Source organism: Cyprinodon variegatus, unplaced genomic scaffold (assembly GCF_000732505.1).
Source record: "Cyprinodon variegatus isolate N-32 unplaced genomic scaffold, C_variegatus-1.0 Scaffold51, whole genome shotgun sequence".
Taxonomy (NCBI): domain Eukaryota; kingdom Metazoa; phylum Chordata; class Actinopteri; order Cyprinodontiformes; family Cyprinodontidae; genus Cyprinodon; species Cyprinodon variegatus.
In genome coordinates this window covers 1,926,350-1,940,325 of record NW_015150504.1, presented here as the reverse complement: position 1 = coordinate 1,940,325, position 13,976 = coordinate 1,926,350, and the positions used below count along the sequence as shown (strand labels likewise).

The following is a 13,976-nucleotide window of genomic DNA, read 5'->3' as shown; positions in this document are numbered from 1 at the left end:
CATCCATCCATCCATCCATCCATCCATCCATCCATCCATCCATCCATCCATGTTTTTATCCTGGGTTGAGTCACAGGGGTAGCAGCTTCAGTAGGGAGGCCCTGACAGCTCTCTCTCCATCAAGAATTAAAATAACTGCTAATCTTTTTCATATCTTTTTTTCAACAAATAATTCTGTAGGTGTTGCACCAGCCTTAATGTACAAATTTGCTGAAAAAATAGAAGACATACTAGCCCTGGTAAGTTTCATTGTCATGATACAGTAAAAGCATCCCAATCTAGTACTGTAATACTGTTTACATAGTACTGACAAGAATTTAAAACTATTTTCATCCTCGCATATTCTCCTGCTGCTTGATAGATGGGTTCTAAAAATTTGGAAAGCACCCAGAGGAACCCTTTCAGCTCTATAACCCTGCGGTACTGATCGACTTACACAAGACAATACCGGAGCAGCATGTCCTTCTAGATGAGGGACAACAGACTATTTTAGCCTCTCGTTTCAAGCGGCAGCCAGAACAGCTAACACAGATGAGCTTCTGACATATATTTCACACTTTATCGAATGCACTGGTCTACTTCATTATTAAAAATTACAAAACGCTGCTCTTTTCAAGCTCTGAATATATAGTTTTTTTTTTTAAAGCATTTAAACTAAATTTTGTTCTGTTGTTGCATCAGGACCACAAACTTCAATAGTTATAAAAAGCTTTGCATCCTAGAATTTTAAGAAACATAGTCTGATGAATGTTGTGACAGATCACAGATTCTCTATTAGACTTTGTTGCAAGTAAGCAGTTCTAACGCATTACATGGTCTAATCTGAATCCTGGCTGTTTGTTTAGGATCATTGTCCTGCTGAGGCTCCATTCCAGCCTCAACTCTTTTGCAGTCAGATTTTAGGGTGGCACTGTGTTTAGCTTTGTCTTTCTCTTAAGCTTCCCTGTCCCTGCTAAAGAAAAACATCCCCACTGCATGATACTGCCAACACCATGTTTAACATGTTTTGGCATGAAGACGTTTTTTGTTTTGGTCTAATAGAAACCAAGAACCTTATTTTAAAAGATTGCTGTCTCACCTACATGGTTTGCAAGAATCCAACTGCGACTTAAGGTCAGGTTTTTATTCAGGTACTTTCCTCTTGCTGCCTCTTGATAACTAACAGACACCTAAGCTGAATATCTGCAGCTCATTCAGGGATGTCATGGGTATTGAAGATGTTCTTTGCTCTTTTTGAGATGATGGAATCAAGAGAAATGATGAGGCATTGTTCTATAACCAAACCGTACTCTTAGTTTTGCCAAAATGTTATTCCTGATTCCTCTGCTGTTTGTCCACATCAGATGGAACCGATTTGTGCTGACATTGAATTACTCTTATATGGGATATAATTACTAATAAGGTGACTTCTGAATGCATTTGACTGTATTTGTATCAGAGTAAAGGCGGCTCTTTAGAAATACATACCACACTATTCAGATGTATTATTTTCCTGCTACCTTATAGTTGTGCACCCTTTCATTTTGGTCTGCTACACAGAAATCACAATCATACCATTGAAATTTGTGATTCTAACAAAGGGGTGTCCAAGATGTGGCCCGGGGAGCATTAGCCATTTATATTTTCACTAAGAAAAAACCTTTAAAAAAAGACAAAAGGAATTTCCTTAAATGAGAAACATTTTACTATTCAATATTTTTTAAACCAGTTTGCTATTCAGGTGTATAAGACAATAAACATCCAGTGTTTACCTGGCCCATTTTATTTCATGCTTTGTTTTATAATGGCTTTTACTTTAGTTTTACATGCCACTTCTAGATGCCATTTTTAAAAAAGGGGGTAACAGTTTATACTGTTGTTTAAATGAATTTATCGTTCTACATATTACGTACAATGAATGGTTTGTTCTTAATCTTTAATTACTTCAAGATGGCTGCAGCGACAAACTCTCCACTATAAACCTATAAACAAAGTTGTAACATACCCAGAATTCTGTTTTAGTCATCTTTAGTTGTAGCATATTATTATGAATAAATTCAGCTGGATTGTTTTTGTCAATCCTTGGTTACTAAACTTTGCATTGCAGAGTTTTCTAATGATACTGCCACCTGTGGCCCAAACACAGAATTGCAGAACTGTTCTGCTCCTTTTCGTAGCTCACTTGTACTGAAGCTTGTACCGAAGTTTTTTCTTTTTACTTTTTTCAGCTTACCCGGATTTGCCATCGGTGCCTGAGTTGAACTGAATGTAGGTCACGTCTGAGTATCCACAAAAGGCATCTTGAACATAAGGTTTTGATTTTTTGGTAGGTCGGACGAATATAACATCTATGCACTGGATGCCACATATGCTAAAGAGCGCGGGAACTTCTGACCCAAAGTATATTTTAAATAATTGGTTACAGGCTTATAAATGCATCGATGTTACACTACTGAGGTGTCAGTCTGCTCATCAAATGATGTTTTAATCATAAAGGGTTAAATAAAAAGCCTATTTTAAAGATATTTTTCAGTAAAAACTCACACAATGTCTCTTTAGAGCTACATGATGGTGTCACTACTGCCACCCTCTGGTTTAGAGGAGGACTCCTCATTCCAGAGGTGGTTTATTACTTGCCAATGAGAATAACAAATGACCCAGTAAGGATGGCCACAGGGGTGGCATATGATTAGCTAAGGGGGGCTATGCTCCCCCCTCTAGATTCGCCCCTGAAAGCACACCATGTTTCATTTTGGGGAAAGAGTTTTAGTAATCTGGCAAACTGTTAGTCCGAAGAAAAAAAAAATCACAGAGAGTACAAAGTCCTTTCCTTTCCCTGTTCCCTCTTGTGCATGGAACAGCCCGTCTTTGCTCAAACCACTCCACCAGGGATGCGGCAAAAACAAAGAATAGTTTGTGTCAGCTGACAAGTTTGCTTAAGAACTTATATCAAATTTAATTCATTTACCATTTTATTGACAAACGACTGAAAAAATGGGATTACAGCACTGAGAAAACTTGATAGAGCTGCCACACCCCCAGGCCAAGACAAATAATGTTTTTTGCAATTTTATGTAAATGAGCATATACAGCAGCAAATTTAGCTCAATACTCGAGTGGGTCTTCGATAGAGTGGTAAGGCTACGATATATATCTTTGTATTTCCATCACAGCGTCTGTTGTCACACTGTGTTTTCCGCATTGCGCCTACAACAAAATTAATATTAATAGATAATAATTATCCTTAAAATAGTTCTAAAGATGTCTTAAGATTAAAATTGTACAAAACCAATTCTGCTGTGGTGTAGCTCACTGTTCTCCTGGGCCCTGTACTTCCTGTGGTTCTGCCTGATAAGAGAGGATCATATTAAGAGAGAAGCAAGAATAACAAAATAGTGTTTCAGTAGTTTATGTAAATAAAGATTACCTGTGGTGTAAGTGGAAAAGGTGTGGTGTCAACTCTGATTACATGGGTTGTGTCCTGAAGGCCAATGTTTTGAAATGTGGATCCAGAACATTCACACAAGCAAGGATTGGTGGATTCCACATTGCACTTTATAGGTAGTTGACCTTACAGTTACAGTTGATTAGCTGTTATTGACCAGTCCTGTGCTCTTACCTGCCAAATGTGGTGTTCTATATGGATTAGCAGACAGTTTTCCTCTGCTGACAGCTCAGTACTGGCCATGTTCCAGGATATCCAAACACTCGCTGGTCATTCATTAAATGAGAGGTTAGTTTAGTTTGTTTTTATTACACTCTGTGTGTATCAATAATAATTTAGCTCTTTTTTTTTATATCTTAGGTGCATAGGTCGGTGTTGATGTGGGGCACAGCATTTGTATTTTGATTGCCACAGCTCTGGCAATGTCTACAGACCTGTTTTTTTTACACTTTAGAAAAGCACTTGTTGAATAATGTTTATATAAATGTATTGTATTTTGTATATAAATAAATGTGAGTCATTGGGGGACACTGGGACAGAAGTAAAAAATGTGGCACATCCCACAAAAATTGGGACATCTGGTCACGCTATGTTTAGTGGGAGCCTCTATGCAGCCAATGTGACAGGACAGAAAAATGCAGGGTGTTCCAGCTAAAACAGACTGAATAGAGGAGTCGGTATGTCCACCGGCACAGCAATGTTTATTTTGCTTCAGCATGCTGCTTCTAGTTGACATCATACACATAAATGCATTTCATTAGTTTTCATTAGTTAGTTTAGTAGCTAAGAAGCCTACTTCAGGAATAAAATTATCCCAGAAAGGAACCATGCAGTTAGATAGACGTCAGCAGAGAATGACCAGACTGATTTAAGCTGGTGAAATAGGTAACAGTAATTCTAATAATCACTTGTTACAACCTAGGTATGCAAAAGAGCAGATCTGAAAGCACAATACATAAAAAAATTGAGGTGGATGGGCTACAACTCAAAAATTGGGCAATAGAAGATTGGAAAAATTTGTCTTGATCTGATAAGTCTCAACTTCTGCTGCAACATTTGAAAGGTAGGGTCAGTATATGGTGTCAACATGAAAGTATGGATCCATTCTGCCTTGTATCAACGGTTCATGGGCTGGTGGTAGTGGTGTAATGGTAGGGTCGGTATTATCTTGGCACACTTTGGGCCACTTAGTACCAATTGGGCATTGTATCATGCCACTGGCTACTATTGTTGCTCACCATGTCCATCCCATTATGACTATAGTGCACCCATCCTCTGATGCATGCTTCCAGCATGATAACGCACCATGTCATAAAGTGCAGATAATCTTGAGTTCACTGCACTCAGATACTCCACACTAACCCGATAAAAATTCAATAAAAAACTTTAGGGGTGTGTTGGAATGGGAATGAATAAGGCTTTCTGAAGGCAAAAGGGGTTCAACCTGGTTCTTGCAATGTGTACCTAATAAAGTTGCCACTGGTCGCTGTAACACACTATTATTAATGCATTGCTTTGTCAGGCCTTGCAGCAGTCAGTTCACATATTTAACTGTATATGATTTAGCAACATCAGTCAGAGGGTCAGATTTGTTTTAATATACTCTTCAGACAACATGGAAAAAGAAAAATTAAGAAAGGTCTGTAAAGTACAAAGCGCCCAGAAAAAGCCGCAAATTTAAGCAGAAATAGGTTTTCATTGACAATTGACCACTTGGGGGCAGAAGAAACATAGATTTGATTTTTCTTCATATACCAAAAGTATTAATATACTCTGTCTCACTATATATATATATATATTTTTTTTTTACACTTCATAACATCCATGTTTTTTGTTTGGATCTGATGTGACCAGCCTAACAGGGCAAAAAAATATAAACTGCAGGGAATAATAGCAGCATTTTAAGGCCCTCCGCTCTATTTGCAGATACCTGGTTCTTGTAGCATGGCAGTAGGCAGTAGGAAGATACATACATTAACTGGGAATAAACATTTATTTCAGTGTCTTACCACACGGCTGTGCAACTTGTTAAATAAATCTTTGCAGGTCTGAGAGAAATATGTTTGAATTCAGATGATAACCTACTGTAAGATATTTGTTTAAGACCTGAATTCACTGGTGTAGAGAAATGCTACGTCTGGCAATCTAAGTCTTATTGTCTTGTTTAAAAAGATTAAACCTAAGAAATTGGATTTCATTTCAATCTTGTTCTCTGCCGATAATTGTCACACAGTCTTCGCTAGAAGCATCGTCCCTTTAGCTTTGGTCTTTTTGACCTTAATACTATTTGTCTTTGAATATAGAAACTTACTTAAAATTTAAAAAGTACCTAAAATGAAAGAAACATTTTTTAGATAACTATCAAAAAAATAAAAGATAACATGTTTACCATAATTTTTAAAAGGCCGAAAGAAAGTCAGCAACTTATTTTTATCAATCTCATTCTGTTTACAATTTGCTCAGTGAGATTTAATTTGAAAATAGCTGAAGCTGTTGGACAACGAGAACCAAAATTATTAAAAGACAGACGCCGTAAAAAGGAACTAAATATATTTGAAACGTACAAAATGTGTAGCTACTCAGGGTGTTCTATGTTTTATCTCTACATTAGCTGCTATGAATAACTGAAAGGTTTTTTCAAGCAAGTTTTTATGCTTTATTACGCAACATGAGCCCTGGGTTTCTCACAGATTTGTTAATGTAACACTTTAACTCAACAGTGCTGAATTCATTTTCCTTTTTGATCATATGGGAACAAATAAACACTAAACTTGTTTGATTGGATTGTTGTTAGTAGTCCCGCATTGTCAGTAAATAAAAAAAAAAAGCAAAATACTGACATTTAAAATGTTTAAATCAAGCAACATCTTAGTAAATGAAAGCATCTCAACCAAGTAGTTATGTGAAATTAGACTTTAGAAAATAAAATAGCTTTTTGGAGTTTTCCATCTTTATTAATACCTGGAAAATTATAAAAAGCTTTTTCCAAACCGTTTAGGATTCACAGCAGACCTAAAGAATAAAACTGTGGAAAATGGAATTCAGTGGGAAACCCAACTTCCACATGGTGGCAGTAGTGTTGCATCTTTTGGTTTGTGGGAACCACTGCTAAGAAACTTTCTGCAGGCAGCTGAGTCATTTCAATGCTCTGGCGCCCAAGTGACACACACACAAAAAAAAAACAACCAAAAAAAAATTGTTGTGATTTGAAAATAAAAACACATCCTACAGAGATGGTGGGAAGGATGTTATGATGCAGTATAGCTCCCACTATTACTTTACCAACACCTATCAACCACAAAAAAAGTCCATCATTAAATGTCACAATATCCCATCTGCTGAGGTGTTTATTTCTCTAAAGTATTCGACTGACTGAGGAGACAGTTTAATCTGTCTCTGACTCTACTTTATTGCCACTTTTCTTTTAAAAAATGTATAAAAAAAAAGAAAAAAGATTGTTTGTGCACCACTGCAACTTGTTAAAGAAGTAAAACTAATTTGTAATATCGTTTCCTCCGAAAGCTTTTAGAATCAGGTCTCGGGCTGTAATCTAAGACGCCCTATTGATTTACAGAGGCTGTGCAGCTTTATGGGTTATGCAAGTGTTATGTAAGAGTGTGCTGAGGAGTTGTCAGGACGGCTGGCTGCAACACGTTGAAGCCCAACAGTCGGTCAAAAAGATTCCAGAGGACAAAAAAAGCTCTATTATAACTTTAATATAGATATTTAAATCAATATTTTATATACAAAATATGTACAGTCTTGTATTACAATGTCAAAATTAAAAATCAAAAGTACCTTTTTATATACAAAACTATCTTTGTTGAAATTTAACATTCAGGCTCTTTTGTTTAAAGACAATCATCGAATTTGTTTGCAACTCAAAATGTTGGTGGTGTTTGGGTCAAACGAGCGAGGAAGAATGAGAGCAGGAGCAAAGAACTCAGCTTCAGATGAACATCTTCAGAACTGCTCAAGCTGCTTCCTCATCCTTCCTGCGACAGCTACACAAATACCCTCAGTGGGTCACGTATCAAAAATAGAGATGTAAAAGAAAGAACACCAAAATGTTTCTTTACAAGAGCTCCATCTGGATGCAAAAAAAAAGAAAAACAGTGAGTCACAGATTAGGTTTTAAAAACACGCTACAACAGATAAGCGAGCGGGCCTGAACCAACACCCTGAATTTTTTTTCAACTTTATGAATTCCTGCGTTCATTTTAAGTTGCAGCACAAACACAGGAGGGGGTCGGCGAGGTCAACGCCAAACCCCATGAGCTGGTTTCTGAAAATAAAATGGCTTGTTGCCGTCCCTGGGAGAGGGAAATGCTCAGGTGAATCCTGACATTCGCCTATCAGCAGCAGCATTTACAGGAGCTTTTTTTTTTTTTTTTCTTCCTCCTTTTGCATCTTTACATTCATTGCAGAGTTCTGTGCAACATTAAAGGTCCAAAATCTTTTGGGGGAAAAAAGGGGGAAGGCGGAGTTACATTCCGGGATTTCCTCTGACATTCAACAACATTTCTGGAGACAGATAATAAAATAAGAACCTTCAAAAATCTCTTGTGCTCCGTCTAACCTAACAATCTTCACAGTGTTTAATGGGCTTTACTAAATCTCTTATACCAGCCTCAAAAACAGTCCGAGGAATGATACCTGACAGTGACGACCATAAAGGGTTCTGCTCGGATGGGTTCAATTACAGCTGCTGTTTGGAGGGTTAACACTGTACCCTCTGTTCAACATATAGTGGGGGCGAGGTGCTGATAGGAGAATTGTCTGCTCAGTCTTTGGTTTCAGAGTTCAAAGGAGAGACCTGCTTCAAAGCTTTGTGCAGAGCAGGAGAGTCCATCGGGATGCGGTGGGCTATCGGAGACCCCGCCCTCGGCGACATCAACAGAGATGAGGGCAACGTTTCCGGGACAAGGCCTGCAGCAGACCCTGCCAAGCCCGGGTACATGATGGGCATGCCGCCGGGATACCAGCATTTTTCCAGCATAGGGAGGTACGCCGCCGCTGCTGCCGCCGTCGATGGAGGGATGAAGTAGAAGGGGAGGCAAAACGGGGGCTGACTGGCGGACATGTTCATGTAACCGCCAGGAGCTCCGGCAGCTTGAAAAGAGAAAATCTCGTCCTCTGAGTCCACTCTCAATCTCTTGGCCTGGGGCTCATCGCCTTCCTGCTTGATGACGCCAACCGTCCGCTCAGACGCAGCAGTCTTTAACTCGCCCTCCCTTCCGTGGCTTTCCAACCACCGGGATTTAGGTTTGTCGTGTTCACCTCCGTAGCCGCTATCAGTGTCTGTATCACTACCGCTCTGCTCCCCAGTCCCGTGGTGGAAAGTCCTCTGAATGACCGGGACACAGTTCTTAGCAGGGGCATCGGGTGATGCTGAAAGCTGCCCGACAGGCTTCCTCGCCCCATCCTTCTCACCGGGTCGCGGGCTGCTTCCATGCTGTAGGACTTCAGCTGCAACCTTTTCGATGTGGCTAATGATGTGGGAGGGGGTTAGGTCCCTGCTGGTCTCCTGGTTGGCCAGGTAGTGGAGGACTTCTCTGGCACACAGGTCGAAGCCAGAGCGGAACATGTCCTCGTTGCTCTCAGCGCCATCTCCCACCTGATCGCCTGGAGATAAACAATCTAAATCAAACTCCATTTCTTGAAAAACAAAGCAGATGATTTTTTATGCCCAACCACGGGTTAAATGATCCCAGCTAGAATCAAACTTACTGATCTGCAGGTCCTTCTGGAGCGCCAATATTTTCTGCTGCTGCTGCTCCAGGATGGCGCTCAGGGTTTTCACATGCTTCAGTGTGAGTTCCAGCACCACAGCTTTCTCCAGATGACCCAGCGTCTAAAACAGGAAGACCTTCGATAAGCATGTTGATCTTTCTTATGCAACACATTCTGCAGCTGAATAGAGGGCCAGCGGCCAACACTGAGGAAAACTACGCATACTATGCCCGCATTGATGATCTCTCAATTTAAAACAAAACTCAAAGTTTAGAAAATACCAAGAAATTAAACTATTAAAATTAAAAACATATATATTTGTATTTTTATTACTCAAATGTTTCAGTAGGTTTTAAAAAAACAAATATATATATATATATATGGCAATCTCTGAAACAATGAACTGGATCCAATTATTTTAGACTTTTTAAGAAAAGATAAAAAATGTTTTTACTTACTGTGAGTTTAAGATGTTCTGGCAGCAGGTCCTTGAGTTGGGCAATGCATTCATTTATTCTGTCGCGTCTTTTCTTCTCGATCAGCCTGTGGGGCAGCTTGTAAGTCTCCTGGATCAAATTATAAAGTTGTCAATAACATGTAAGATCCAGGAAAAAAAAAATAATAATCAAGCTGAAATATATTTTTATTCATATTTTAATTGAACATACCTTGCATTCGTCCCTACTTTTCACACCCCTCCTGCTTTTGCACATGTAATATTCCATTCTGTGAAAAACGCAACAAAAAAAAAAAAATTGCATTTCAGTTTTAAATCGTAATTAAAGATTTTACAGAGAATATAAGAAAATTAAGCGTTGATATTTACCTGTGCATGTCAGGTGTATCCATAGATGCGTGTTTCGGAACATAAGGAGGTGGTTGCGCACTTGTAATCCGCTCCATGTTTCTTTATTGACGGGGACAAATAAAAATAAAAAGCGCTCAGTCCTTCCAGTAGAAAAAGAAGAGAGAGTGAAAAAATTCAAGAATAACAGCTGCAACAAAAACAAGTAGTGGGATAGATTGAAACTGGTCGCAGTTCAGAGTGCTGTCACACAGAGGTCGGGCTCGTCAGTTTGCCGTGGAAAGCTCCACGCCCCGCGCGATGTGTGAGAGCTGGGTGAGTCGGTGGCTACGTGTTAAATAAACCCTGTGACTGCAGGCACGTCTCTCTCTCTCTGCTAAAGAAACCCACTCTCCACCGTCACATGAGCCTCACGTGTTGGTCGGCGCTTTCAAACTCCTCACCCTCCCCACACCCCTCCTCCCCCCCTCCCACCAGAGCCTCACGTGTTGGACGGTGCTTTCAACCAGCCGCTCCCTCCCTCACTGGCGATACAAAGTATGGCAAGCAATGTTTATAAATAATTAGCAGACAGCACTTACAAGGTCCTGTGACAAAGAGATGAGATTTATTCATTTATTTTTGGAGAAAGCTTGTATTTGTTGTTTTCACAAACAGGTAAAAAAAAAGAAGCATATATAGCCTGATAAACCAGACTAAATGTGAGATTAAATGTGTAATTTAGTCTGGCCCCGATGAAGAAGACATCGGACGATTTTTGATGACAACAACCAGTTATATTTCAAACCATGTCTGTGCCTATTGGCTAAGGCTCTGACCAATGAGCGCAACTGACTGTGACGTATTGAGCGTGACAGGAAGCTGGTGGGGGAGTGTAAACAAACAGCCTGTTGGAAAAATGGTGAATACGCTCTTCATTAAAATGAATGAGCGAAGAGCCTCTTCCTGCTCACGTTTCAACGAAAACCCCAAGTCTAATCCTTCCAAAACGGAGTCAAAAATCCCCATCAGACCCAGCGGTCCTTCAAATACGGCTATGCCGAGAAAGAGCCGCTGCAGACGGGCTGCGGTTAGCCCTGGCTGCCGTTAGCCTTTGAGGTCCACTGGTTCCCGCATCCTCTCAACTTCGAAAATTTTTTTTTTTTAAATTATGCATTAAATCCTTAAATGGACTGTATAGGGATGCTTTAAAGTATAATATTCCCACCTCAAATGATCTTAAAACATACTTTTATTGAACAACAGGTTGAACTTTTAATTTTCAATGGAGGGCTCCATTGAAAACTGATTTTGCAGTGCATGCTACTGTTGTGCTATCTCCAGCGTCGCGCAGCTTTGTTGTCATGCCCTCAAAACCCCGCCCACATTGTTTAGATTTACTTATATCTTCCTACCCTTTTTATATCCTATTAGGAAAAAAAATAAAAAGAAACAGTTTAAAATTTCGGTATTCATTCTTTTCCTGCTTTCTGTGTCAACTGTCACGGTATGGTGGTGAAAGCCGCGGAAGGCTAGACCTGTTTAAATCCACAGCCAAAACTGTGCCAGCCTCCTTATTTTCAGACTGATTTAAAACCTCACAGAACCCACCGCTTTTGCAAGGTTTGAGTTTTAAGAATAACTCAGAATGCATGAAAAGTTTTACCAATATAGACACATTAGACATCATTGGAAAGCTTCTCCACAATTCAACAAACAAAGTTCATTTTAAAGACAAAGCAAGCACCAAAGCACAATTAAAGATATAGCAGAATGTCAAAATGTAAACATGACGAAGCAGCTACAACAACATACCTTTGAAGGCATCCAGAAGCCGTTTTATAAATCCAATCTTCAATTGTTTGTACTCCATTCGTCCACCAGGGTCCAGAGATTAAAAGTAATCTAGCATATTAGTAATAAAAATATTCGATGAGAAAATCGCCCATAACGTCCGGTTGTTGACATCAGAAAGGTTAGCTGGTCATAGCTTATGGTCAGAATCTTGCTAATATTTACTTCTAATACTTGAGATGTTTGGTATGGTTCTTTAAATCGTTGTGTTATCTACAAGACACAAGTATCTGCATATTTTTATGATGCAATTTGAGTGAGATATAGTCCCCGAAATATAACTTCAGGTCACTTCCTGTCAGCCAGCGATATTACGTGTCATAATTCTCTGCTGTTATTGGTTAAGACCATGTGGGCTTTTGGGCTTTGTAGCCAATGAAATAAAGTTTCGAATGAGCCAAAATGTATCTAGTTTATTTAAAGGGGTACCGCATTACAGGCTTGTGTTAGACAGAAACACAGAAAACTGTGTCTGGAGCCATTGAGTGCAGCTGCAAGTTGACACCACAAGTTAAAAAAAGCCCAACAGCTCTGGAACTGTCGTAGCTAGAGCTATGAAATTTTCTGCATTTGTGTTTGACATGATGTAGAAAAAATATAATACAATGAGACCTGCCTTTTCTTAAGAATGTCTTTATCACTGCTTTTCAAAAAAGATCATTTCAGAGAATAAAAATAAAAACAAACTTTGAGTCATGTTTAAACTGATGCAGCTTGGTCTGTGTTTTACTCACCCAATTTACATTTATATATTCAGAACCTAGAGGGTGTTAGCTTTCAAATAATGTATTGCACATGTAATTTGGGCTTACAGTTCCTAAGTTATATGCTTTTCCATTTGGGTATGCAAAATAGGCGAGGATTTCTCAAAATGAGGTGGATTCACAATTCCAAAAAAAAAAAAAAAAAGGTGGGTGAAAAAAAAAAGTGTCTGTTTTAAAATCTAATAAGGTAAATAAACAAAACACACGACTGGTCAAATCTCTAGGTTTTTAACCACATACTTTAAAAGTAAAAATATATATAATGACGAAAACTATTCTAAACTCAAGATTTTCAGAGGCTATTAAATGTTAAAATGGGTTGCCATAATCCCACCTCTTCCAGTAGTAGGTTACTCGGAGATGGAATCCGTGCAGCACCATGCTCGTCTGGCTGCCTCCTCGGGGCAGAGTTTGTTCTCCCTCAATGTTTACAACCTAGAATGGAGCAACAGTTTCCTCGCCGACCTTAGGCCCAACATTATCCCCTAAACAGAGAATGTGGCGCCGTTTATAGTACTCTACACACCTAACATACGTTATAAAATAAAGATTTAAAGGTTTAAATGAAAATGGTCCACGAGAGAAAACGTGTGCAAAAGGGCACAGATAAAATGCTTCTTATTTTGTGTTGAAATTTGTTGAAATATATATGTAAATATTTACCTTTTGTAATTATTAGAAATACACTTGATTAAAGTGCTAAGATAAGATTTTAGCGCATATTGTTATTGAAATGCTCATTCTGAGTCGGCCAATGTGTCACGCGAGCAGTGTCGTGGTCAGTCACCGCATCATTTCATGTATCGTTGGCTGGCACGTGCACCTGCTGCAGGATGCCACGGTGGCTGCAGGTTGTTAGAGCCGCGTGTTGTTATTGCTCTCTCTCTTTTCAAAGTCGCCACTAATCAGCCTGTCACGTTGAGCTCCTCATGGACTCCGCACAAAGAATCCCTTCCCGGTGACGTCAGGCTCGCAGACAACCGAGAGTGGCCGACTGGTCAGTCGGTCCCACGCGCCGACATCCCGAATAAGACTGGCTATATTTAGAAAAAGGTTTCGAAACAACAGTCAGCCCCCTGCCTCAGGCGGAGACATTTACCGGCATATTCAAAAAGAAAAAGAAAAAAAAAAGCAGGAGGAGAGAAATGGATGGCGTCTAGATTTTCTTTGCTATTCTCAGATAGGGGACAATACATACAAACCCGAAACATATATATCCAACTTTGTTTATTTAGTAGCAAACTTTACAGCTTTCAAACGTCACTTTTATATTAAAGTACCTACTGTATTTATATAAATGATTATATTGTAGAATAAATACCTGCTAAATTTAGAGCCATTTTTCAAGTGCCTGTTGCTCCTCATTTTTCTGCTGGATACATACATACATATATATACATATATACATATATATATA

At 39.2% G+C, this 13,976-nt stretch overlaps 1 protein-coding gene across 1 annotated transcript; it reads right to left on the bottom strand.

Annotated features, from left to right (window-relative positions):
- Window positions 1-7,130: 7,130 nt before the first annotated feature.
- LOC107082332 (class E basic helix-loop-helix protein 40-like) lies at window positions 7,131-10,357 on the bottom strand. Its single transcript, XM_015370950.1, has 5 exons — window positions 9,984-10,357; window positions 9,826-9,883; window positions 9,616-9,723; window positions 9,155-9,278; window positions 7,131-9,049 (listed from the first exon to the last, which is right to left on the bottom strand). The coding sequence occupies exons 1-5, from the start codon at window positions 10,058-10,060 to the stop codon at window positions 8,208-8,210; spliced, it is 1,209 nt and encodes a 402-aa protein (XP_015226436.1). The 5' UTR covers window positions 10,061-10,357; the 3' UTR covers window positions 7,131-8,207.
- Between the last annotated feature and the right edge of the window lie 3,619 nt (window positions 10,358-13,976).

Coding starts and splice junctions, on each gene's coding strand:
- LOC107082332 (XM_015370950.1), bottom strand. CDS start 10,060: ATGGAGCGGATTACAAGTGCGCAACCACCTCCTTATGTTCCGAAACAC. Junction 9,884..9,983: donor GATACACCTGACATGCACAG/GTAAATATCAAC, acceptor CGTTTTTCACAG/AATGGAATATTACATGTGCA. Junction 9,724..9,825: donor AAAGTAGGGACGAATGCAAG/GTATGTTCAATT, acceptor AATTTGATCCAG/GAGACTTACAAGCTGCCCCA.